The sequence below is a fragment of the Musca autumnalis genome, unplaced genomic scaffold (assembly GCF_047663935.1).
Source record: "Musca autumnalis isolate F117 unplaced genomic scaffold, ASM4766393v1 scaffold_1, whole genome shotgun sequence".
In the NCBI taxonomy this organism is placed as follows: domain Eukaryota; kingdom Metazoa; phylum Arthropoda; class Insecta; order Diptera; family Muscidae; genus Musca; species Musca autumnalis.
In genome coordinates this window covers 11,128,943-11,156,021 of record NW_027411644.1, presented here as the reverse complement: position 1 = coordinate 11,156,021, position 27,079 = coordinate 11,128,943, and the positions used below count along the sequence as shown (strand labels likewise).

The 27,079-nt window shown below is 30.8% G+C and overlaps 1 protein-coding gene across 1 annotated transcript; it reads left to right on the top strand.

Annotated features, from left to right (window-relative positions):
- Positions 1–26,669, top strand: opa (Zic family member odd paired). Its single transcript, XM_073963254.1, has 3 exons — positions 1–1,858; positions 25,116–25,285; positions 25,420–26,669. Exons 1-3 carry the CDS (start codon positions 838–840, stop codon positions 26,173–26,175), a joined length of 1,947 nt encoding a protein of 648 aa, XP_073819355.1. The 5' UTR covers positions 1–837; the 3' UTR covers positions 26,176–26,669.
- The last annotated feature ends 410 nt before the right edge of the window (positions 26,670–27,079 follow it).

Genomic DNA, 27,079 nt, shown 5'->3' with positions numbered 1-27,079 from the left:
ACAGTCGTTTACACACAGCGCTGACAACAACAACTATTGCTACTACGCCGTGTTGTGTTTTTGTTGTTTCTCCACATTACTCGCGCGCTTAGTTCCTCGTTTGTTTGTAGTCACCTCTGGTTGCCGTCGTCATCTTTGCTGGCTTCATTATTAACAGCGACCGACCAAGCAATCCAGGCAGGCAGTCAAGTCAGCCCAGCAAGCAAAACCAACAATAACAACAACAAACACACGCTAGCCTACCAACCACAGCCTTACGGCAACCAAACAGCAACAACAACAACACACAGCGTAGCGCAGCAACCACCACCACCACCAACCGTTATACACAACATTTGACTGTGTTCACATCGTTGTTGAGTAAAATATTTCAGGAGTCAGTTCAGTCCTGCTGCGCATCTTGTAACGTTAAGTTTAGTCGAGAGTTGTGCTGATCACCGCTTGTCCATGCATGCTGTGGTTCTCTATTACGCGTTAACAAATTTCACTCCATCATCTTTCAAAATAAACAAAAAAAATTTCAATTTCCTCAAAGAATGGATTTAAGTGAATTACAAAAATAATAACGGAATTATTAGCAAACAAAAGCCATTGATAACGGATTACCAACAAAACAAGTGATACGAAACAAAGAAAATATTGCGAAAAAAAATCAAAGTGATAGAAAAATGATAAGAAAAGTGTAAAACATAAAAACGCAAAAGAAATCATAAAAAGAAATAAATTTTGAAAAAATTAAAATAAGTGTTGAAAATTGTGAAAAAACCATAAGAAATAAACAAAGAAATAAACAAATACTTTTAAAAAAAGATTTACAAAAAAGAAAACTCCTACAAAATGATGATGAACGCTTTCATTGATCCCACGACCACAAGTCAACATCATTTGGCCACCTACGGCATTCGCATGTCACCCACCAATACCGCACAACAACAAACAGACTTAGGTGGCCATCAGCAATTGCAACAGCAGCAACAACAACAGTCGCCCCAAGACGATACCCAACAACAATTGGATACCAGTGGCCTCATGTCCTCAGCCATGTCTTCGGGCATTTCCAGTGATATGTCATCACCCTCATCGGCCTATCAAAACAGTGGCTATGCGCCCTTCAATACCCAATTGGGTTCATATTCATCGCGAGACTTTTTGTTGGGACGCCGTGGCGAACAGGATTACATGTCTGGCTCAGCCTCAGCTCAAGCTGTGGGCCAAGGTGCCAGTGCCGCCGACTCCATGCTATTCCCCACCTTTCCTGCCTCACATGCCAATCATCCGGATTTGACCGGTTCCTTCGGTCAACATCCTTTCCACTCACATCACCATGCGGCGGCCCATCATCACCATTCGCATCAAATGCGCATGGGTATGGCCGATTATGCCACCCATCCCTACGCCCATGCGCAACATCATGCCAATTTTCCGTCGGTACATGCTGCCCACCATGCCCAACACATGGGTATGCATCCCGCCGGTGCTGGGGCATTTTTGCGTTATATGCGCCATCAGCCACCCACCTCGGCTTCTGCCATTAAACAGGAAATGCAGTGTCTGTGGATAGATCCCGATCAGCCCGGTCAACCCAACAATCGCAAGACATGTAACAAAATTTTCCACTCAATGCATGAAATTGTAACCCATTTAACGGTGGAACATGTCGGCGGACCCGAATGTACCACCCACATTTGTTACTGGATTGGCTGCTCGCGCAATGGTCGCCCCTTCAAGGCCAAATACAAGTTGGTCAATCACATTCGTGTCCACACTGGAGAAAAGCCATTTGCCTGCCCACATCCCGGATGCGGAAAAGTTTTTGCACGCAGTGAAAATCTAAAGATCCACAAGAGAACACATACAGGTAAGCCGGTTTTTTCATATTTTATTATTTGTCTTATAAAACGGATATTGTAATCGGGGGATTTTCCCGGTCATATACAAATTAAAAAAACTTAAGCGGTAGGCGTTTGCACTGACTTCTTGGGTGGAGGATTTTCCCCGTTTTCTTTTGAGGTCAAAAAGTCATAAAGTTGTGCACCTTGCCTAACGACTTGGTTTACCTGTTGCAATTTTCAATTTCAATGCAAATCTTGTTAATCTCTGCGAGTTTGTTTTTCTAATCTTCTGCAAAAGATTAGCCGGAAAGTTCACGCCTTGGATAAGTGGCGAATTTGTTTGTTTGTTTTTCTTCTTCTTCGAGAGAGAGATTTTTTCTTGTAACACTTGGCGGATTGTTTCAAAGTCACCATTACAAAGCCGTAGATTTGTAAAAGTTAATCTTGTGAAGAAGAAGAAGAAGAAAGTTAATCTGAAGAGGAAGGGTTTCAAGTAGTAGAAATGTGTAATGGAATAGAGTTATAGGATCCGTAATGGTGGCAAGGCGTTTTTCTCTTGAGCCCAATTTGCATCTAACATGTTTTAGTTAGGTTGTCAATTCCATCGAATAGGTATCTTTCAAATAAATGACGTTTTTGCCATAAATATTTGTTTTAAAGACATGTGTAAAGCTGAACTTATACCCTAGACAGACGGCAGGGTTAATTTGCATTAACTGCCTTAATTCAAATTAATTCGTGCCTTATCCACATTCTTAATGCACAAAATCAAAGGGAATTTAAACTGAATTTAGGTATTTCAATATGGCAATGCTGTAAAAGAGAGCCCATATTCATGCTCTGAGACACAATTTGCATTGCAAACAACAACCAAACAGTTGTTGACCAGCAAACAGCTGTTTCGTAAATGCAGAAACTGTCGTCTGTCAGGGTGAAATTAAATACAGTTCTTAATGTAAATTAACTCTGCCGTCTGTCTAGGGTATTAATCTATAAACAATTTATTTTTAAAAAAATCTTAAAATTTTTACTTTGCTATGAAGCCACCCATATGATTTTGGTTTTAAAAATGAACCAGTTTACCAGCCTAAACCCCTTCACGTCTTAATTAATAAAATTTGCAAAAAAAATCAAATATTGCAGCTGTTTTTGATGACAATAAAATCCAGAATTTACGTTTACAAAATTATGACAAAAATACAGTTTTTACCGTTTTGGGAAATAAAAAAAATTAAATAATGGGTCTGTTCCAAAACTGCAAAAACTACTTTTTACTATTTTTACTATTTTTCGATAACATAAAGGAATAATTGTGTCCTAGTAAAAAATTTTAGATTCTTGCAGGTTCTGGAACAGGCATTAGGTATATGTTTTTATTATAGCTCTGTTCCAGAACTAAAAAGTTTTTACAATTTTTACCACTTTTACACATTTTGCGTTCCCGTACACAAAATTTATATGAAAATCGTTTACGACTATTACAACTTTTACACTTTATAAAGTACGGGATCAGGCCATATGATTGCTTTGTTGCCAACATCTTTCAATGTTTCAATTGATTGCAGTTCAAAGGTTTTGTAAACTCTAACCCACCCACCAATTGTCCTCTTTGGCCTTCAATTGATTGAAATTCCCTTTCCCTTTTTTCCTATTGCTTATAAAATAATATTTTATGGCCTTTCGTTTTCCTTGTATTTTCAAACATGTGCTCTCTCTCTGGTATTTTAACATTATACCAAATGTTGACGGAAGTTTTGACACGTGTCAAATCAGCATGAAAGTGTCAAAGAGAAGTGGTAAATGTTCAAGTGGTTGGTTGGTTGTTTGGTTACAAGCAAAAAAAAAGGATTTCAAAACACTTATTTGGGATGTTGTATATAAAATATTTATATAAAACAAATCAATAAATGTGTTTTAAAGGACCACCCTCTACCTCTTGAGGAATATTGAAAGACATTTAAATGGAAAATAAGAAGGTATATAATTGTTGGGAGTTTTAGGCATATCTTTGCCCATCTTTGCAAGGGAAATATTAAATTTAAAAAAACAAAAATGATAAATTAAATCTCAGAAATACAAACTAGTTTCAAAATTTTGTTTTAACTTTGAAACCAAAGTCCCCACTATACTGGTTTAATGAAACATATGACATGAATTTAGGTGTTCTTAGATCGTACTCCCCACTACAATAATTTTATTGCGGAACTCGATCTAAGCACGCTTAATTTCATGACATTTCCGAGTAGTTTCAGGAACTCTATTGTGGACTTTGACTAAGCGGTTCCAGATGACAAGTATTGTAGAGCAAATAAAACAGGAATTTATTATTTTTTCATACCGACGTTTCATCGCTTCTTTAAAAAAAGTCTTTTAAAAAAGTGATAAAAAATTCAATTAAAAACATACTAATATATTTTTATACTAATTTAACATAAAAGACAGTTAACACGACTTAAAAACTAATATCACAGCTGAATTACATTATTGCAATTCCATAACTAGCGCTTACTTGGTCCGTATCTTCTTTCAGGTCCATAGTTCCGTCAATGTTTTTTTTTTTTTTTAATTTTATCCTCAGCATTCAATCAATATTCTCTTTATCGCGTTTATTTCATTAGTTAATAATTTTTCAAATTTTCATTAAAAATAAAATTCCTAATTCCTATTCCAATTTTTTTTTCGATATTATTAAGGAAAATACTGCTATCGTAATAACATTTGTAGATTCTTGCAAGATCTGGAACAGAGCATAAGTTTTGTATTCAGGAATTTTATTTTTAATGAAACTGGAACAGAACTATTCATTTTGAAAAAAAATTAAATATTGAATATTTTCAAAAAATTCAAATATTGAATATTTTCAAAATAAATAGTTCTGTTCCAGTTTCATTATAAATAAAATTCCTAAATACAAAACTTATGCTCTGTTCCAGAACCTGCAAGAATCTACAAATTTTATTACGATAGCAGTATTTTCCATAATAATATCGAAAAAAATTAGATTGAAAAGGAAATTGAGGTTTTACCACATTTTGAAAAAACTCAAATATTGAATATTTTCAAAATGTGGTAAAACCTTAATTTCCTTTTCAATCTAATTTTATAGCTAATCCAATTCATATTTAATTTGTTTTAAATCTTTCACAAGTTCATAATTAACTTGTCTTGTATTTTCTTTAAAATTTAAATTTGCCTCAAATTACTGAAAATCATTGAACTCCTCTTCCTAACAAATAATGCTTTGTAATCCACCTTCCAACTTCTGTAACACAAGCAATCATAAAAATCAAAAATTTTTTGATTAGCTTTATAAAATTTGTTAATAATATCTCCCTGGAGATACAAGTCGGCTTTGTGCCGCTTGTTTTTTTGAAAATTAATCCTTCATCATGTCTTAAATGTTGTATTGCCGACGCCAGCCATCAATTCTAAAGATGTTTTTTTTTCTGTCTTTCTTTTTTCATATGTTGTTTGTTAACAATTTAATTACTTTCCAATGATTTGCAATTTTTGAATGAATATTTTTTGTTGTTGGTTGCTGGGATGGATACACCCAGTTTTGAGTTAAAGATTTTGAATAACAGTATAAGTAAGGTATCAAAAAATAAAACATCAAATTTGCTAATAAATGAGTTTAAAACGATTGTTGATTTTGAAAATATTTCAAAGGGATACAATTTTGGAAACAAGAATTACAGAAAAAAAATTATTTTAAAATAATAAATTATTTAAAAAATTTTCTAATTATACTGCATCATTAAATAGAACTCATTCAGTGGGTTCCTCTATTTTTTCTGGCGGGTCTAAAACTTTGCCTAAAAATCAAAAATCAACTTGAAAAATTTTTGAAATCGAATTAAACCTAGTTGAGGAGAAAATCGAACAACGATATATTAAATTTTCAAAAATTGACCTAATATTATATTATGGACCATTATAACATGTCTTCTTTTACTATTGGATGGATATGAAAACGCAAAATAAACCAATTTGGAGGCGTTAAAAATATAATTTTAACATTAAAAGTTTATGCCAAGAGGTCCTCCTTGAATTTTAATGATCACTTTTAACATAAAGTAAACCGGAACGCTATAAATCTTTCCGGAAAATCCAAACTCTAACAAAAGAAGACTTATAATAATGGGGGTAGGTCTGTTCCAGAATCTGCAAGCATCTACAAATTTTACTACGATAAAAATTGTTCCTCTGTGATATCGAGAAAAATAGTAATTAATTCCGCAACACAAAAACCTCTTTAAGTTCTATTGAGTATTTTCCATTTGACTCCCTCCTGCTCTCTCTCCTCCCTCTCTCCTTTTAAATGCCTAACAAGTGAAGTGCCAAAAAATTTATAGCTGGAGCAGACCATACGAAAAAAATTTAACTGTCACTTGCAGTTGTTGTGGTACAGTATTGGTTGGGTATTGTTGAGTATGTCGAGTCGTCGTAATAAGAACAACAGCAACAACAACAACGAGTGGCGACGCCGCTTTGGTAAGCCATGATTGCAGATTATGTCCTTGCCTCCCTGTTTTTTCCAAATGAAAACATACTATATGTGACGCCATATTTGTTTTTTTTTTGTGTTTTGCTTACTTGCTTGTCAAAAAGGCTTTTTCAATGGAAAAGGAAAAATTTTCACAAACACACAGAACAAACGAACATACATTCAATAGTCAGAGAAAAACAGGGTTTGGTTCCGGTTTAACAGACACATGTACACAAGCAGCACCAACCAACCACACTCTCCATAACGGAACTTAAAAGGACATGGAACGTACATACGACGAGGACATGTGCCGTTGCTGTTGTTATTTGTTTGTGTTATGTTGAACACAGAGTAATATTAAAGCAGAAAAGGTGTTTGCAAAAACAATTATTATTATCAACCTGAAAACCCCCTCATCCAGCCACACTACAAATATTTTCATGTAGGCTTTTACTGGGAAACTTTCGACACCAATAACAACAACAACAACTTCAATTCAATTGTTTGCAAAGTTTGCATTTAATAAACACTTAACAATAAATATAAAGGATATTGAGGCTGTTTGGTGGTACAAAAGAGCAGAGATAAAATACATACAAAATAAAACAGGCAGTATTTAAATGACATACAATGAAAATGGTCAAAGGATGGACAAAATGTACGAAACCAGAAACAGAGATGTGGCAAAAAAGGTATAAAAGGGGAATTTTTTATTAATTTTCTCGTTTAGAGTTAAGCTTGATGATCGGAAATTATTTGCAAGTGAAAAAGAAAAGCCAAGAGGACTCGAACCCACATAGTCACCAAATTACGTTACCTGGTTTCACTGGTGGTTAAGCAGATCTTCAGACGTATCGACTATGTAATGGCTTCTGTGTCCTAGAACTTTTCGTTTTTCAAATTTATTTTTTATGTTTTGGTGATATTGAAGTTATTAGGGAAACTTTTATTACTTTTTAATTTAACAAATGTCCCATATTTCTTTTAATTCCCCCTGCATTTTTCTATTTTTAACGCCCCTGTTCCCTGCTTTGATGACTTCTGTTTAAATTGAGGCCTTTTGTTTGTTGTCATTTCCATTAAAAACCTTCCATTACTTAATTATGGCCATGAATTTTGTTTTGTTTTTTTTTTTTTTGTTTTCATTGCAAAGGGCTTTGAAATTTTAATTTAAATGGTCAACAGTTTAATAACAGCTTTTTAAATTTTAAATATTAATTTAGCATAATTTTTGCCATAGTTTTGTCTAAAAAATCAGCCTTTCAATTTATTTTGATTTCTTTTGGTATTAAATTTATGTAAATTATTGTCTGTTTCTTCTTATTTTTTTATATATCAAAACGTGAAAACAACATTTGCATATTTCTGAATTAAGGCGAAAAAAGCAATTAATTTCAATTTAAATTTTTATAAACAAATCAAATGTTAGATAACATTTAACAAAAAACATGAGCATGCCATCATTTAGTAGGCAACAAATCAATACAAATAATGAATCATTCAAACCAAACCAAATTCTTTAAGTTTTCAAAACAAATTTGCATTTATTTATAAATAATTTACTATAAATTGCCAATTAAATATTTAATTGTTGGGAAATTAAATTTGTTATGGTAACTTAATAGGTAATTTGTTGCTTCAAAATCCTTAATGATTTTGTTATTTTCCCATAAAGTGCTGAGAAAACCATAGCAAAATTAATTGTTTTGTTTCCAAGTTTTTTTTTGATCCTAAAAATTCCATTGAAGAATTTTCATTTAAGCCATCAAGTCATTGGTATAATATTGCGCCTTAATGTAAACGTAGCCATAGATTTAGGAAAACAGAGATTACAACTTTCTCTAACCACTTCAATTTGTATTACACTCTTGTGAGAATACTCACCATTCACCTACTAACTGTTATAATTGCATTTTCTTTATAAAAAATGTTAGGAAATCCAAATAAAAAACAACTATCTCAAGTCGAAGGACCAATATTTGTTTTCAACTTTGTCCCAACACTTCCATATTTATTATTTTCTTGTTTAAATACTCATCATTCACATCCGAACTGTTATAATTAAACTCTCTTTCTTTAAAACCCTCAAAATTTTAAAGAAGATCTCTTGGTGAATAGAGAAAAGCTTAATTAAGCCGAAAAGGGTTACCATTGCCACAAAATTATAAATTTATTATGGATGTAAAGGAGATAATAGGGACATTTATTTTAATAATAGAAAATTTAAAATAAATTGCGAAAATTTATTTTTCAATGGATTTTAAACCGCTCTCATAAACATTTTTCAATGAATCCCTTAATATTAAAATTTTTTATACATATATTGTTATTTCTCTTGGATTTCTGTACTCCATATCTCTTCAAAATTCTTCAAAGATCAACTTTCAAATTTTGAAAAGAACATCACCAACAACAAGTATTACAAACAAGCGTAACAAATTGACTGATTTTGGAATTTTTACACATAGTAAAATAAAAACAAAATATGTATATAGTGTGTATGTCAAAGAAAGGATGAAATATTTATGATGAAAATAAAATACCTGTGTATTTCATGAGCGAGCAATCCAACAGAGGCATTGTCTGTTTGGCTGGGCATGAACCAAACAAAAATGTTATCCTTCTTAGAATTGTATTGTATTGATGGCAAAAAAAGGCCAAAGGCAAAAGACAGACAAATAAAAACGATTTAGGATTTTATGGCAACAACAACAATAACAGCAATTCCAACGGCATGTCAAAAACAAAAGTCAAAAAGTAATTATTCCATATTGACAAATATGTTTTGTAGAGAGAACAAACAAAAAACAAATAAATTGAAAAGCAAAATAAAGTCATCAATCAATTTGCAAATTGTGGAAATGTACAACAAAAATTTAAATATTTAAAATTAAATACTTCATTACTACTTTATTACCAACATCTTCTTCTGCTCAGTTGAGGAAAATAAACTCCCAGGAAATGACGGCGTGAAGTTCCTTTCTAGTTAACACTCCATGTTTACCCTCTAATGCCATTCATACTGCCATCATAATTAGCTTTTTTGCTTTCATTCCATTTTTTTTCCAGTTTTTTTGTTAGAATAAACTGTATGCGAGAAGTTTAAATGCACTCCAAGAGGAGTAAACTACCATTTAATGACCCTTGTTGTAAAAGAAGGATGTCAGCAGCAACAAAAACAAAGATGTAATGAGCTTTTTTCCAGTTTGTTTTCACTACTTGCATTAACACCACATCGGTATAATGGTTAGTTGCTTGGTTGCTCTTGATTTTTTATAGTTTTCGTTTTTTTTTCTTTTTAATTATTTTGTTTGCTTCGTATTTTATTTTTTGTGTGGTTTGATAAAAACCCATTATAGTAACCCGACTAAAGTGGTTTGTGGGGTAAACACTTGGCAAAATTATAAAGCAAAAGGTAAAGTTCATTGCTTTTAAAGTGGAGGGAAGTTAAAATGTTTGTTTGTAAGGCAAAAAGCACATTAAAACATATTTATGTAAATAAACTTCTCGTGCTAATTACAGAAAATAATAGGAAAGGAACATAATAATTATCCCATAGGACCAATATTATGATTATTATTTTTTTTTTGTTTAAAAAAAGATCAAAAAATAATATTTACAGTATCTTAATTATATGATTAAAAATTATTAAAAAAGAATTAATATGATTAAAAAAGAATTGAAAAATAAATCGAACTTCTCTTTAAAGAACGCGTCTATAAAGAATAAATTTCAAAAAAATACTTTTTCACAGGTTAAAGTCTCTTTATAACGAATTTTCTCTACAAAATAGCAATCCTTTGCCTCCAGGGAATTTCGTTTTTATAATTAATTCATTATGAGGTTTGTACAGGTCATAGCAAACAAAATAAAAATTATTCAAGTCGAAGGACCATACTCTTTCCAGTACATTTACCATGTTACGACTTATATGTACATATTATCTTAATAATAGTGATGTGTTGTTTACATATTTTAGAGCGAAAATCAAATTATTAATTTTAATATAATAATTTTACTATCAAATCCACCTTCAATAAATATTTCAAATTTATTTCCGTTTAAACAAATTTATTTTAAACTATTTACACTCTAAATTTTTTGCAACAAGATGCGACACAAATATGCGCAATTTTAAACATTTTTGTTGAAATGTGATTTTCACGCATAAAGTGTGCTGAAACTATGAACCTATGTGTCTAAAGTGAATGAATATGCAACAATAAATGGCTAAATTTGAATCTTTTTATGCGTAAAAATAGAATTTCAACACAAATGTTTAAAATTGCGCACATTTGTGTCGCATCTTGTTGCAAAACGTTTAGAGTGTATACTTAAATATTAACAACACATTGTTGATGTGATATATTTTCTTATTAAAAATATTGAAAATTAACATTCTTATAAAATTTTGTAGCAACGACGGTATATAAACTAAACAAATTTAAGTAAGGTCCAACTTGGTTTATCGATTACAGAACATGTTCCTCTGATTAGACAAAAATAGTATCAAATTTTTAATGTTTCAGGACCATAACTAGTATTACCGCAGTATTGATATTTCCATTTTAGTAAAAATCCTAGTTTATTATTAAAATTTGCAAACTAAAAATTTAGCACGAAATAAAAATAATTTCCCATATTGTAATTCTAAAAACTCAAAAAATAAGGGTGTCATTTGTGTAATTACGCCCATGTACACCCTATTACTCATCAAATACATTAAATGAATGAAAATTTGTTATACCAAAATTATAAAGCATAACTGGCTGACATACGGCATCATACAAGAAAACCAGTCATACGTGTTATAAATGTCAAAATATACTTAGTTTTTTGGATATTTAACAAATAGCCAACAGATAAGTAGACTCATTATAATTTCAAGGTATTAACGAGGCAATGAATGAAGTAACGAACATATGATGAGACCAAACGGCTGCATAGATAATTGTAATGGTGGGTTCCTTATAAAAAAAGGGTTGTTTCACAATATCAGGTTTGGAAAATTGTAACAATGTAGTAGCCATTTTTTTCCATGGTTGAATCTACTAACAAGGGTTGCTAGTTTATTATTAGAGAACCAAGACCTCTTTTTATGCAGCCTAATAATGACAATAGTTTATTATCTGTTACCCGAAAAGTAATGGGTTGCATGTTTGAGCCGATTATAGAGACATATTCTTTGCTATTTATTACATTTATTATGTACATATTCAAAAATTAGGTTTATGGCAAGGGTTCTTTACGAAAGGATTAGCTAGAAAGAGGGCGTAGCTATTGCAATCAGGGTGGAAGAAAAAATTTAGCTACAAAATATTTCAAATATCTTTCCAATATTCTTGTTAAAAATTTCCTAAATTCTTGCCCTCCACATTTTTCCTAAGAACTTCAACTCTGTGAATGATATGCCACAGAAAAGAGTTTATAAGCTTTCTTGTTCCAAATACCTTGAGCTGTCATAATTTGAAATTAATTTTTGCATACACAAGCAAATTCCTTGGCACTTCTCCTCCGACTGCCAACACCAAGAACATCCCAGTAACGCCCTTTAGCTACCTTTTTTTGCCTTACTTACTTGCTTGCCTTCTCATAGCCAGGAACATATTTCAAATTCTTTTTCAACTTTATGATTAAGCCAAGAGGTATCATAATCAAATGAATACAAAAGAAACCTCCAACTCATATAAAACAGATCAGCTACAGACAAACCATAAAATTAAACTGTCAACTTGTATAAATTCAAAAGAATCTTTTTTTGGCTTGTGAAGCTCTAAAAGGAGAACAAGAAAAAAGGAGAAAACGAAAAAAAAATCCAGTCAAGAAATCCCTTACTAATCTTTAGAGGGATATAAAAAAAATACATGAGGATTCAGCTTAGAATGAATTTGAAATTTTAAATTTCAGCAAATTTGTTTTTCCCGCACAAAACATGTGTTCGATTGCTCCAAAGTTTCAAACTTAAAATGTTGCATGACCCACCACAAAAATATTGATTTTTTTAACATTTCTGCTTGAACGCCTTTTGTGTTGCCACAACAAAGCCAGCCAAAAAAAGTTATTTTAACCCAAATATTTTCCCGTTGACACATGCCCACATTTAAATACTTTTATACAGCAAATCGGGCCAAAAGTCAATTAATAAAATAAACACCAAATTTCATTTGCTCAAGAATTTTGTTTGTTGCTTCGCTATGCCAAGAACAACAACTGTGTATGGGACTCCGTTCAGTCTTTTCACTAATCAGATTTGACAGTTTTGTGACATGCTGAAAAGATTTTATGTAAAAACATAACAACAACACAAGATCATCTGACTTCTCTGTCTGGCCTCCGCTTGTTGTTTTTATGTCTAGCAGCAATAATTGGCCAAAAAGTTTATTTTGGTTTAGAATTTTATTTTTGTAGTTTATGGTATGAAAACAAGTTAACACGCGCAAAGAGACAAAAAAATCTCAAATTTCATTTTCATTCCAAACCACAAGGAACAGTAGCAAATGGTGTGGGAAATTTTTTATTTCAAATAAACACTTGAGATAATTTTGTCTTAGTTCCAAGAAATAACAGTAAATTTAAAAAAATACTACTGCTTTTGGGACTCTTCCTTCCCACATTCCCACAATTTATGTTAGAACTTGGTAACCCTCAAAATAGCTACTGGCTAATTTATAACAGTTATGGCAAAAACTCTCTCAAATAGTTAATAGAAGAGAAAGCTTTCTCACTTGCAGAGCTGGGAAATGGTTATTCGTAAAATACAAGTGCATTTTTCGGATAATCATAAACTAGTTCGTTCACACCTAATCAGATCCTTCCACTTTTTCATTCAAATTTATTTTGCTGTTCTTTTTTGTCTTTTACCTGTAAATTATTATTAAATTGCTTCTTTCATTTTTCCTCGCCCTTAATCTCTCACATTTCCACAATTTATTGTTGTGATCTCCTCTTCCTGTCACCAATAGCCTATTGTATTCCTTGTTTATATTTCAATATTGAAACGGTTTTTCATACGAATATAGTTATTAGTGTTATTTAAGATGACACTTAAAGTAGGGTATCATCATTACCCACAACAACAACAACAAAATACCATCATGATGACAAAAAGATCCCAATGAATAAATAATCGTAAATAATATAGAATAGGAAGCAAGAGACAACAAGAAAACAAAAAATAAGAAAAACGTCACAAAACCCAAACCCAGACAATAAGTCTATGAAGTGTCTTTAAGCCTATTGTCAACGATATACATTACTTAAGGCAAATGAAGTGTGTAAAATTATCCGAAAATAAGAAGAACGAGGAGAGAAAAAAGCGGAATCAAAAGAAGGTAACAAAATATGTATCATCATCAAGAGCAAGGCACCAAAAGATAGATGGATGGTTGGTTGGGAGAACAGAACATTCACCAGAAAACGCTGCTGAAATCATACCAATATGAATTGAACTGAACAAAACAGCAACATAAAGATTAGCCAGCTCAAGAGAAACACGCAAGCAAACAAACAAGCCGAGCCAACCAAGCAAGCAAAAATGACAAAAGATTTTTTACTTCTTTAGGTCTGTTCTTGTTGCTCTGGAAGCAACAAAACAACAAATCCCCTAAAGTAAGAGGAGCTGCTTAACAACAATGAAAGAAGGTATCTTCTGCATTTTTTGTTTTGTTTGTTTGCCAAAGGCAGGTACGATGTTTTGTAGCAAAATGCCGACGGAGATTAGCACAAAAACTGCAACCAAGTGTTGAAAAGCTGAAAAATTTGTCAACCAAAAAAAAAGTAGAGCAGATGATAATCTTTCTGCTGTCTCTTCAGAGTTCCATTTTCATGAATGAATATTGTCAACAAGGTGTTGAATGTTTAAATCCTCTTACATGGTTTTGAGATAAGATTTTAATCTTTAGTCTTACTCCTCCTGCTGTATTGTCCTTAGCCGGCTAATCATTGTCGTTGTTTTCATTGATCTTAGCAGCAACGCTCCTCACTCACTCATTTCGTGCCTACTGCTGCTGATTGAACCCTCTGTAACATAAGTAGGCAAAGAAATTAAAATGTCATCAAGATTGTTTTGAAAACACTGGTGGTTCATCACTGATAAAAAAATTTTGTAATAACAACACAGTATTGAAACATTCTACAATAATTTACTGGAAATTAACTCTTCTTTATCGCTGTACGTTTATCTCTACTGTCATTTCTTCCTTTTTTTACTTGGGTTTGGTTATGACCGCCAGAGGCAGAGGTTTGTTGGTGTTTTTTTATTTCTTTCAACTTGTCAAAATTAACAAGATTTTGATTTTTTTGATAAACTCATGACGAGAAAAAACAAATTATGACATTTTGAGTATTGGGAATATGAATGAATGTTTCTGAGGATATTTGATCAAATAAAAGGTGTGGAAGTTGGTGATCATATTTTTTAAATTAAATTATTTCAAGGGATCAGCCAAGAGATTTTGTTAGAAATTTTCCAAAGTCCAGTTGCTTGCCGAAAGCTAATTTCATAGTAAAAAATTTCAAATAAATTAATAACTGAAGGTTCAAATCACTAAAAGTACGTTTACACTAGAGTTTTTTGCCGGGTTAACCTACTTCGAGAGGATTTATTTGACGTTTGCGCTATGGAATTGACATTTGGAATCCAAACCCACTGGGTTAAACCGGTTAAGTGTAACCGGGGTATAATATTGAATGAATTTGACAAAAGAGGTCGATTACCTCTAAAAATTGTTAAGGGACATTTTATTAATATTAATATTTTATACATCTCAAATGTTCAGCCCTGAAGGTTCTCTAAATAAATGAAATAAATTTTGTTAAAAATTCTCCAAAGAACTATGAAGTCGATTATGCATTGAAACCCAACTCCAGTTGCTTGCCGAAAACTAATTTCATAATAGAAAAATATACTTTTTTCAAATAAATTAATAGGTGCAGGTTCAAATCACTCGACCTCTTAATATTTTTAAGGGAAATGTTATTCGTATTTAATATTAATATTTTATACATTTTAAATATCCAGCCCTGAAGGTTCTCTAAAAACAGTTTCTCTTCAGTTCTTTGATCGGCATTTGATAATAGGTGTGTACGATAACTTTCCCAGCAATAATTACTCAGTCAGTTCCAGCACCTCTCTCAGTGAATTTTACTCTCTCAAGCAAGAAAAATTGCAGAAAGTTATCGAAAACAAAAACTTCCAAGAAAGTCAACTGTTTCTGAAAATGTATGAAATTTGTTTTTGTTTCTTTTGATATTTTAAACCCAACGGAACAAAAACATCAATTTTAAAATTGCAGTATACTTATTTAATGCTTTAATTCTATCCACAAAGCTTTGGAATCTAAAAAAAAAAAAGTGCAATTGTGAAATTTTCTTGGCCAAAAATGTTAACATTTCGAGTTGTTTACATTGAACAGGTGATTAAAAGTCAGCTTATCAGACTTGCAAATTTTTGCGGGACAAATTTTCCCAGCAAAAATTTGCAAGTTCTCAGTCACAAATCTCTCCAAACTCGCTCTCTTTTGCTGTATAATTTTGTTATCGAACAGCATTCAGTAAAAATTTGTACGAATTTGTACAAATCTTTGGGTTATCGTACAGACCTAAAATTTTAAATCTGTTATACACTCTCAAATTTAAACAGGGTTACCTATTCGCTTCTTAAAGTCTATATTTAAGGCTTCCTTTAAAATTCCCTTTTGCACAAATTTCCAATTTAAAAATCTTTGTTTTATTAAATTTCTCTATTTTCTTTTACAAAACATTGTCTACTTTTCTTGGTAATTTTCTGTATATGTGTGGGCGGGAACTAAGCATAAAACCATAAGCTTTAATTTGTGTGTGTGTTTGTCTGGAAACAAGTAATTTTGTTGAAGACAAGTCTAAGTCACCCGAAGAGGAATGGGTAGATTTATGGTACACAGACATAATGTCAAAAGCATATATACTCGTATGTATGTACTATGAATATGTAACATACTTACATAACTTATTCAGAAAATTATGAATTAAATTTCTTTAGAAAATAGACAACTGTTTGCGACAGTTCTAAAGACAATGGCCTTAAGGAATAAAATGCATGCAAAGTAAGGGATTTTAGGTTAGTTTGAGGATACAATATTTATAAATGAAAACGAATACTATTTGTATAATAATAGCTTTGTTCCAGAACTAAAAAGTTTTTACAATTTTTACCACTTTTACACATTTTAACCGAAAAAGCGTTCCCGTACACAAAAAAGTTGTAAAATGTTCATTTCTCTTTAAACAAAAATGGCGCTGAATGACGCTCTCTTTAAAAACTTTTTACACGACAAATTTGGGTGAGTAAAAAAATAGTAACATTGTTACCGGCGTCTGATTGGCTGATATGCCGATTTTGACATTTGTTCCTGTTTTTTGAAGTAATTTCCATTTTTCGGTTCAAGAACTATTTCAAAAAACTTGTGTATGAGAACAAATTTTTTGCAGTTCTCTCTTTTACGAGTTTTACTACTAAAAAGTACGGGAACGAAGCTAATGAATATTCTCGTACTCAAAAATTTAAATTTTATAAACAATTTTAAAAATTTCAAAAATAATATAGTCTAGTAGGTTCTGGAACAGACCAAATATCTTCTGAGAAATTATAAATTCAAACTCAAATTAATTTAAAATATTAGGGCATTTATATTCATAATATTATTAATCATGGTGATACCATGTCCACCACTCCGTAAATATTGTTTATTATTATTTTTTCTTTTTATTTAATTTTACTTCTCCCAAAACCTTCTCCGACTTTTCTCCCCTCATTAGCAATTTATTACCCAACTTTAAAACATATTTTCCAAAACAAAAATCTCCATTCAATACCCAAAAAGTCTTTCATGTGTAAAATTTATTTCTTTATTGGTGCTGAAATGAATTTTCCTCAAAACCACAGAATGTTAAAATATTTTGGCATTTTTCTCTTTAAAAAGGACTAAAGGCTGACCTCCAAAGAGGCAATTATTCAATGGCTCAATGAATGAGAACAATGACTGGAAATTATGAAATATTTCAGCAGGCTTTTCTGGTATTTTACATGCAAAAATCAGGGATGACCAAAAAGATAATAAAAATCACCCCTAAAATTTAAAAATCAATTCAAGTGTGACAGAAAATGAGAGTCTGTCTATAAATTTACATAATTTATGATGGTTTTGGCAACTCTATTAATTATCACTGTTAAACAGCTGATTTTTTAACAATGTGTAAACAAAGTTATAACAGAGATAATGAGAGAGAGAGAAAAAGGGAGACGAGTCCCTTTCTCCATTTCAACTATTTTGGTTAGGGATCTCAGTTTTAATTTTTTGTTGGAGGATTGGGAATCCATTCTTCCGGCTTTATCACCACCATCCCATTAAACAATAAATCCTCTTGTGTTAGTGATCTTTTTTGCGTTCTATTTTGCCCTATTTGCCTTGGCTACTGCTTAACAAATATTTCATTTTGTTGCAGTTTTTTTATTCTAACGTTCTGTCATGCAGTTTTATATTAGAAAATGATACAAAAGGTATTAGCAAATGCCAAGAGATGAGATGCGTTGGAAAAAAAATGACAAATATATTTTTTGTTGTGACATTTTGCCACAACAAAAAAAGGGGAGGTTTTCCGCATAACAATGGCTTATGGCAGTAGCCTCTGCTGATGATGATGGCAAATAAAATTGCGCATCATTTCAGTATTTATGTTTTTTTTTTTGTTATTTTATGTGTGTGTTGACACTTTTTGTAGTTTGTGGGTCTTTGTGCCAAACGGGAGGGGAGTAAGGGGACGGACGTGCGTCTCACTCACTCACTGTTAATGATGATTTATGACAGTGATGATATTTACGAGAGGATATTTAATTTCTTTTCAAACGTTTCCGCTTTATTTGTGTCCTCTTTTGTTATTTACTGATGAGCGAGCGGAGTATGGCTGGTGATGATGAGTGTGTGGCTGGCTGGTCGGGTTGGTCGGTCTTTGTTTGAATATCAGCAAATTCAGAATCTGTTAATTATTTATGGCAAAGTGTTATTTTATACAAAAGCAACCAGATTTGTCTTGTTTTTACTATACTAAATGAATGATTTCAGTCAATTTTTTCGGCATTTAATTAATCAGTTTAGTATGGAATGTTGGTGGTGACTCATTAAAAAAGAAAAATATTTGCATTTTTAAGCAACTAAATTGGGTCAATTTTATAAAAAATTTAAATCAATTGTAAATGTTTGTTCTTGTGTTATATTCCACATTATCTCTTTTATATGTAAAATATATAAAAAAAAATAGTTTTTCTCCATTCCCTCAATTTGCCCTTCCCTTCCATTTCCACTTTTTTATGATTTCCTTTAACAGTAGTACTCGTTTGATGACGTTGTGCTATTACTAAAGCTTTGCAATGGAGGGAGAAAATTGTCGTACATTTGTTTTTGACAGGCTTAAATATCTTGCTTTATTGCTACGTACATACATATGTATTTATATATGTAGATACGTATGTACATAACACAATGGCAAACGAATGAACAAAAACTTATGTTCAATAACACCCTTAAAACATACGTTTCCAGACGACAAATTTCCCCAACCAATGTGAAGTTGTATTCCTGGCTGGCTGGCTGGCTTCTGTGTGGCAACCCCAACCCCCAATCCCCCAAATAAAGATTTAAATCTGATAAAGCCATGCAAAAATAACAACACCCATTTGGAGACAACCAAAGACATAAAAATGTGGAACGTGAAAAAAATCACAATTTTATGTAAACATTGTGGGGCAAAATATACGCCACACTAACATAAAGTATTCAGCAAATGTAAAGCTATTTTTATTTCCAAAAAATAACTTTCTGCTCTTTTGATCTCCTGAATAACGCACTGCATTGCCAAAAATGGCGTTTTGGTGGTTTAAAAAAATCCCCCCTTTAATATGAATATTATGCAAAATTATTAAAAAATATCTAAGCCAAAGTAAACATAAAAACAACAATTGCAAAGCTCTAAATTTTCATTTTATACAACAAACTTAATAAAAAAATCCTTTAGCCTATAAAAGTTTTGGTGCCAACCAAAAAAAAAAAAAAAACAAAACTCAAATATAATGCGAAAATTATGTAAAAATCCTAAAGCCTAAATACAACAATAAGCCCACCATTTTAGTGATGTGCGTGTTTCTGCGTGGGGTTGGCTGGGTGGAAACGGAAATCATTGTCCCACTGCCAGGAGTTTGTGTTTCGTGAATGGGTGTGATTTAAAATAAAATTAAATTTTCTCCAAGGGTAAACAAAAATATTCAAATTCCTTAAATGTTTGTTGTTGTTTCTTCCTTTGGCTACACGCCTTAATATCTTTTCAGCATTTAGTTTAAGACCTTTGAATATGTAATTCAGGCAATGGCGTTTTACAAAAAAAAAAAAAAAAACTTTGCATGTGATATTTATGTAATGTTGGCGAAGGCTGGAACCGGGGTAGAGAGAGTAATATGCCAGTAAAAAGATTTCGAACTGCAATTGACAGTTTTTTAAATGGAAATTAAATTGTATTTTTTTTCGTTCTCACTCGTTTTTTCGTGTTCTGCATAGAGAAGAGAAAAAACAACGTGAAAGTCGTTAGTGTTGGAAAAAAATATTTCATTCTCAATGTAATAAAGCCAAAAAAAGTTGTAAGAAAATTGAAAAAGTTTGTTCTAAGGGTAAATTAAATATTTTAAATGCCAGGAAATTTCTACCCTAATATACATACTAAAACAATTTAGCTAAAAATAATTATTAAAAGGTTAGAATTTATTGGAAATTAAAGCAATTTTTATTATAGGCTATTTTATGCAAGAGAGTTATAAAAAAGAATTAAAATTTTTGTATAAGTGGCGCCCAACGTTTTGCAAAGTCTCTCTTGATGGTGTGATAACATAAAGGCCTATTGCTCAAACCTTCTTTAAGAACGATCGAGGCAAATTCGAACTAAATTAAGAAAGAACGTTGGGCGCCATTTACGCCAAATTTTAAATTTTTTAACCTAAATAGGAATTTTGTCAAGCAAAATGTGAAATACGTGTTAAAATTACTTGAATATCATTATTATTCTGTAACCCCTTCTCTCTCTTTAATTCTCTCTTATTGTTAACCTTTTTCGAACCCCCCTTATTAAATTCAAATTAAAAGTATTAATTTGTCTTAAATTTATTGGGGCTCATTAATTTGCCTCTTCATTCTAAAGTAACCTATTGTCCGTGACTCCATTATTTACCTCAACTTTTATTACCAGGGCTTAAAATTTTCTTTCCAATTTTTTCCGACTCTTCACTTACCCTCTCTCCCTCCATAGTTTCTATTATTTTCATTTCATTTGTTTGGTGTTTTTTAACAATGACATGTCAAATGTCATTTCAAATAAGACTCATAAATTATTTTTAGCTACTCTCCCTTCCCACCTTTCTGTGACGAGCTGAGGTAACAGTTGTTATTGTTGTTTTATAATACTGTTGTTGTTATTTTTTAGCAGAATGGTGTGGAATGCATCAGCCAAGTTAAATGGCGTTAAAAATTAATTTGTCATGAGCTCTTGTATGAAGAGCGCGGGGTATTGTACTTAATTAGAAATTAGGAAAAAAATATTTGGATTAGTTAAAAGTTTGGGAAATTATATGGTATATTCCAGAACTGCAATAATCTACTAATTTTTACTATTTTTTCCGATTACATAAAGGAAAAATGGTTAACGTAGTAAATATTAGTAGATTCTTGCAAGTTCTGGAACAGAGCAATAATTTATTTAATATTGATTGATTTTGTTTTTGAAGGCAACAAATAAAAGAATATTTTAGAACTTTTTGGAAACCAATAATTGTTAATGTTTGGTTGAAATTAAAAAAATATATATTTTGATTTTAAGTTTGTAGTATTTCATTTGTTTTTACAATATTTAAATTTCAGATTTAAAATTTTCAAATATATGCTGAAAATGTCAGAAATTGTCTTAAAAAAAATTCCAATGTCACAAATACATTGGAAAATTTTCCCAATGTTTTTATGTTTTGGTTCGACCTTTGGTGATATTATTGAAATTATAATTTCAGAAAATTTACATATTCATTTCTGAAAAATTTGCCATTATAGAAAATATTAGCGAAAGGAACATTTTTTAATTATTTCTTAATAATTGATTATGATTTTAAAAGCCAAAAATAATGTAATATTTAAAAATTGTTTGAAAAACCAAAAAAATGATATTTTGGATAAAATTATAAAGAAGGAAATATTTTGATTTTGTGGTATTTCATTGGATTTTACAATATTCAAATTTAAGCCAATAAAATAATTTTAAAAACAAAAATTTTAAATTTTCAAATAAATGTTGAAAATCGGTGGAAAAAAAATTCGAAATTTTTTCCATTAAAATATTAATTTTCCATTCCATTAAAAATCAATGCGTTCCCAATTTTATTTGTTATTTTTAGTGTTTCCTTTAATTTTCAGTGTTCCTTTAAATTAAAAATATCCAAAAAATTTTTCAAAATCATAGAAATTCCCTTCAAAAAATTCCCTATGTCAATAAAATTTCAAAATTTTACCATTAAAATATTAATTTTCAATAAAATTCTATACATTCAATTTCAATATTTATTTTATTAATTATACATTAAAATAAAAATTTCAAAAATAAATGTTGAAATAAATTGGGATAATTTTCCCATAAAATATGTTTACATATTAAAACTCAATTCGATAATTTTCAATATTTCTTTTATTATTTTTATTTTTTTAATTATACATTAATATATCAATTAATTAATTTCTAATAAATATTCAAAATCACAGAAATTACCTTAGAAATGTTTGAAGAAAATTTTGAAATTTGTTTTCATTAAAATATTAATTTTCCATTCCATTAAAAACCAATGCGTTCCCAATTTTTTGTTATTTTTAGTATTTCCTTTAATGTTCTCAGGGTTCCAATAAATTTTCAAAATCATAGAAATTCCCTTCAAAAAATTCCCTATTTCAAAAAGATTTTAAAATTTTACAATTAAAATATTCATTTTCAATAAAATTCAATTCATTCATTTTCAATATTTATTTTATTAAACAGACTTAAACAATCTTATTAATTATACATTAAAATAAAAATTTCAAAAATAAATGTTGAAATAAATTGGGAAAATTTTTCGCATTAAGATAGGTTTACATATGTATTTCCATTAAAACTCAATTCGATAATTTTCAATATTTCTGTTATTATTATTATTTTTTTAATTATATCAATTAATTAATTTCTAATAAATATTCAAAATCATAGAAATTCCCTTAGGAATGTCTGAAGAAAATTTTGAAATTTGTTTTCATTAAAATATCTATTCTCCATTCCATTACAAATCAATGCGTTCCCAATTTTTCGCTATTGTTTTTTTGTTTTAATTTTAAAAGTTCTTTTATTTGAAACTTTATTTGAACTTTGAAAAAAAATATTTAAAATCAAAAAAATTCGCTTTAAGATAAATATCTATGAAAAAAGAAAATTTGTATATTTTTCAAAAACAAAAAAATAATAATAATTATAATAATTTTTTTTCAAATTCAATTCATTCATTTTCATAATATCTGTTATTATTTTTATTGTTTTTTTTTTAATTATACATTAAAATATTAATTTCAAATAAATGTTCAAAATCAGAAAAATTCCCCTAGAAATGCCACAAGAAAATTTTAAAATTGTCCCATTAAAATATTAATTCCATTAAAAAACTGGGCGATTTTAAGTTTTTTTAATCCCTTAATTTAAAATTTTCAAATAAATGCTGAAAATCATAGAAATTTCTTTTGAAAAAATTCCCTATGCCTGAGAGGAAATTTTTGAAAATTTGTTTATTAAAATATTAATTTTCATTCAATTCATTCATTTTCAATATATCAGTTATTATTTTAATTGTTTTATTTTACAAGGTCCCTTGTAATTTCTTTAATAATTTTTATTTTTTTGTTTTTAATTATACATTAACATATTAATTTCAAAATCATAAAAATTGCCTTATACATAAATGCCAGAAGAAAATTTTGAAAAGTTTTCCATTAAAATATTTATTCCATTAAAAACTGGGCGTTTCCAATTTTAAGTTCTTTTAATCCTAATATAACATTTTCAAATAAATGCTGAAAGTCATAGAAATTTCCTTTGAAAAAATTCCCTATGCCTGGAGGAATTTTTTGAAAATTTGTTTATTAAAATATTAATTTTCATTCAATTCTTTCATTTTCAATATTTCAGTTATTATTATTATTTTTATTTTTTTTTAATTTTACAAGGTCCCCTTTAATTTCTTGAATAATTTTTAATTAAACATTTTCAATGTCAATGCTTGCCTATGGCAATATTTTTGGTACCTGAAAGCTTGCTGATATGCTTTTTTATTCAACCAACAACAACAACAACTTTTCATTGTTAACGACGCTTATTGATAAATAACATTTTAACAGCCTTAATCCGCTTTAAACTTTAAAAATGTCAAACGACATACAACAAGGCCCATTCAACGGTCACCACAATAACAACAACAACAACAAAGCAAAACAAAATATCCCCAAAAAACTTAATCCCCAAGTGTTGAAATTTAATAAAAAGCCTTTACACAAATGTAATAACTTTTTCAATAAAATAATACAAAATATTAAAGAGATGAAAATATAAAATATTTTTTTTTTTAATGTTAAGACATTAAAAACAAAAATTATTTTAAAAAACTTATAAATTCTTGTTATAATCTTTCCACCCAATTAACTGATTTATGGCCTCCACAAACATCACTTGTTACAGCCTTGTTCAAATCTCATTTTGACAAAGGTTTGATGGCCGGGGTTTTGTTCTCATTTTTTCTTTTTTTTTTCTCAAATCAAATGTAATTAAATGATATTTTTATAGATTCTCAGAATTTTGTCGCTCTTTGGTTTTTGATTTCTGTGTCTCCCCTTTTTTTTGGGTTCACATTGTTTAATCGATAAATTATTATCCAACTTTGTTTCACCACCAGAAAGAATATCCTCCAATGCATTCCTGGGACCTGTTACACCTTTTACAGGTGTTAAATTATATTTTGCTATTTCAATAACCATCTTTTTTCTACTCGCTCTCTCCCTCCCTTTTCCCTGTTCTGGACCTTTGTTGTCATGTCAAACAATAGAGTCCCAGTGCACACAAAAAAACGAAGTTATAAAGGGCCCTTATTCCAATAATTTATGGCATTTTATTTATTTCACTACAAACTCCTTTTGTCTTTCTAAATGACAGCGTTTATTGTTTACATTGTGGCAAAGCGTATTAAATTAAACAAGCACTATGAAAAAACAACAACATGAATACTCACATTTTTTTAGTTAGTACAACATACTACATACAAACATAAATAATGTCATTTATAGTACAAAGGATCCAAATTTAGTTTCAATATTGAAAAATTATTTAAATTCCTTAATAATTTACACGCACACCCTTTTATGGGTTTTACCAGTCTTCTTGTCACCCAGTTATGCTAGTTTTTTGTTGTTGTTGTTGCTCTTCCTTATTGGGTTTTGAGTTTCATTGCTCTCAAATGCCAAGAGGCGCCATTGTTATTTTCTTCACACTGTTGTCTCATTAATCATGTGGAGTGTTGCCATAATTGTTTTTCTTCTTCTTGGTGTTTTTACTTTATTTGGGGTCCATAATACTCTTCTTCCATGTGACAATTTTTTTAATTTTAAAATTTAATATCGATTTTATAAATTTATATTAATTTTTCTCTTATTTTCTTGGATTATTTTCAGGTGAAAAACCTTTCAAATGCGAACATGAAGGCTGTGATCGTCGCTTTGCCAATTCATCGGATCGCAAGAAGCATTCACATGTCCATACCTCGGATAAACCCTACAATTGTCGCATTAATGGCTGTGATAAATCCTATACTCATCCATCATCACTGCGCAAGCACATGAAGGTAAGTTTTCGTAAAGAATAAAAATTACATACATACACATTTTCAAGCTCCTTGAAGCCGTTTGCTTTATTGGTGGCGCCCAACGTTTTATTTACCCGTCCATTAATTCCATTTTTTCTATTTTTTCCTTATAGGTTCATGGTAACATAGATGAAAAATCTCCCTCTCATGGCTATGACAGTGAAGGCGAAGAATCTTCTTCATCGAGTATAGTGACCGGTGGCGCCCAAACACCACCCTCAGCCCGGCTAACAAGCGATAATTCATCAGGAAACGGTAGCCTAAATAAATCCTCTCCGCATTCCATTAAATCTGAACCTGGCCAACCCACAACAACAATGCACAATGTCCATCTGGGAGCCTCTTCAAGTGGCAGCAGTAGCACAAACAGCAGTTCACATCACACCCAGCAACATCACCAACAATCACTGGCGAGTCAACAACAGCAACAGCAGCAACAACAACAGTCACAGCATCATCATCACCACCATCACTTGAATCATCATGAAAGTGCATCAAGTAAATCTTCTGCTTTGCAATTGATGGCTGCCTCATCGGCCTATCTACCACCTCCATTGGGTCCACCACCCTCACTGACGGCAGCTGGAGGATCCCACCATCATGGTCATCATCATCATCAGGGTATGGCTGGTTCGCCAACATCTTCGGCCACCGGTAATGCCGCCGCAGCCTCAATGTTGGCCGTAGGAGGTCATCATCCCAATCATCATTTGCTCTACCACCCAGCGGCCCAACACCATGCTGCCACTGACTGGTATCACGCTGCCGCCCCCACAGCCGGTGCCGATGCCATGAATCCCTTGAATCATTTTGGCCATCATCATCACCACCACCATTTAATGCATCCCGGAGCAGCTACAGCCTATTGAACATAAATGAAAGAGATTCTTAGGACATTTTAGGTCTTTGTGTTTTAGGAAAATTTTTCATAAAACCCCTCTCCTTCTACCAGGGTAAGCTGTTGTGTTTTGTAAAAAGCTAAAATCTTAAGCATCTCAGAGAAGCTTCAACAAGATTTCAAAGCTAAAAACACATGTAACAGTTCTCTTTTAGGCTCTCCCACTCATTTCTCCCTTGAGTTCCGGAGTTACTCGTATTCTAAAGGATTCACCCAGAGTCTTGGTAGACAGAAGTGTGCACTCCTTTCCCTTTTGACGTCACATAAAATTTTACTCTTTAGTGCTTTCTTTATGTTTTAAACGCCCCATAAAAAAATGTTTACGCAAAAGCAAAAAAACTATTCCTATTAAGTTTGTATTTGTAAATTAAAGCCAAATATTTCCTCAAACAAAATGATTATCAACAAAAAATACATAACAAATTATTAACAAAAAAAATCGAAAAATTTATAAAATTAAAAAAATTCAACCTTTAATTAAATACCTGAACATTTAAAATATTACAAATAAAATGTTATTAAATTTAAGTTGTAAATAGAACAAAATCATAAAAAAGTGAAGAACGAATTTTCTCAATTGTTTTCTCCATTGAATTTGTATTATACACCAACAAAAACACAAAATAAATAACTATAAGTTCCATAACATGCCTCCATTTTTCTCTCTCTCTTGCTCTCCCCACCCTCATTCATAAAATCTTAGTTGTATACCTAAAAATTTTAGTTTAGTTTACCAATTTGTTTTAGTTTTAAATGAGCTCTACAAAAATTTGTAAAAATTATTATCGATAAAAATTATTATTAAATAATAAAAATTTAAACCAAGCTTATTAGTACAAACAAACAAAAACAATTACTCTTTTCATTTCATTCAA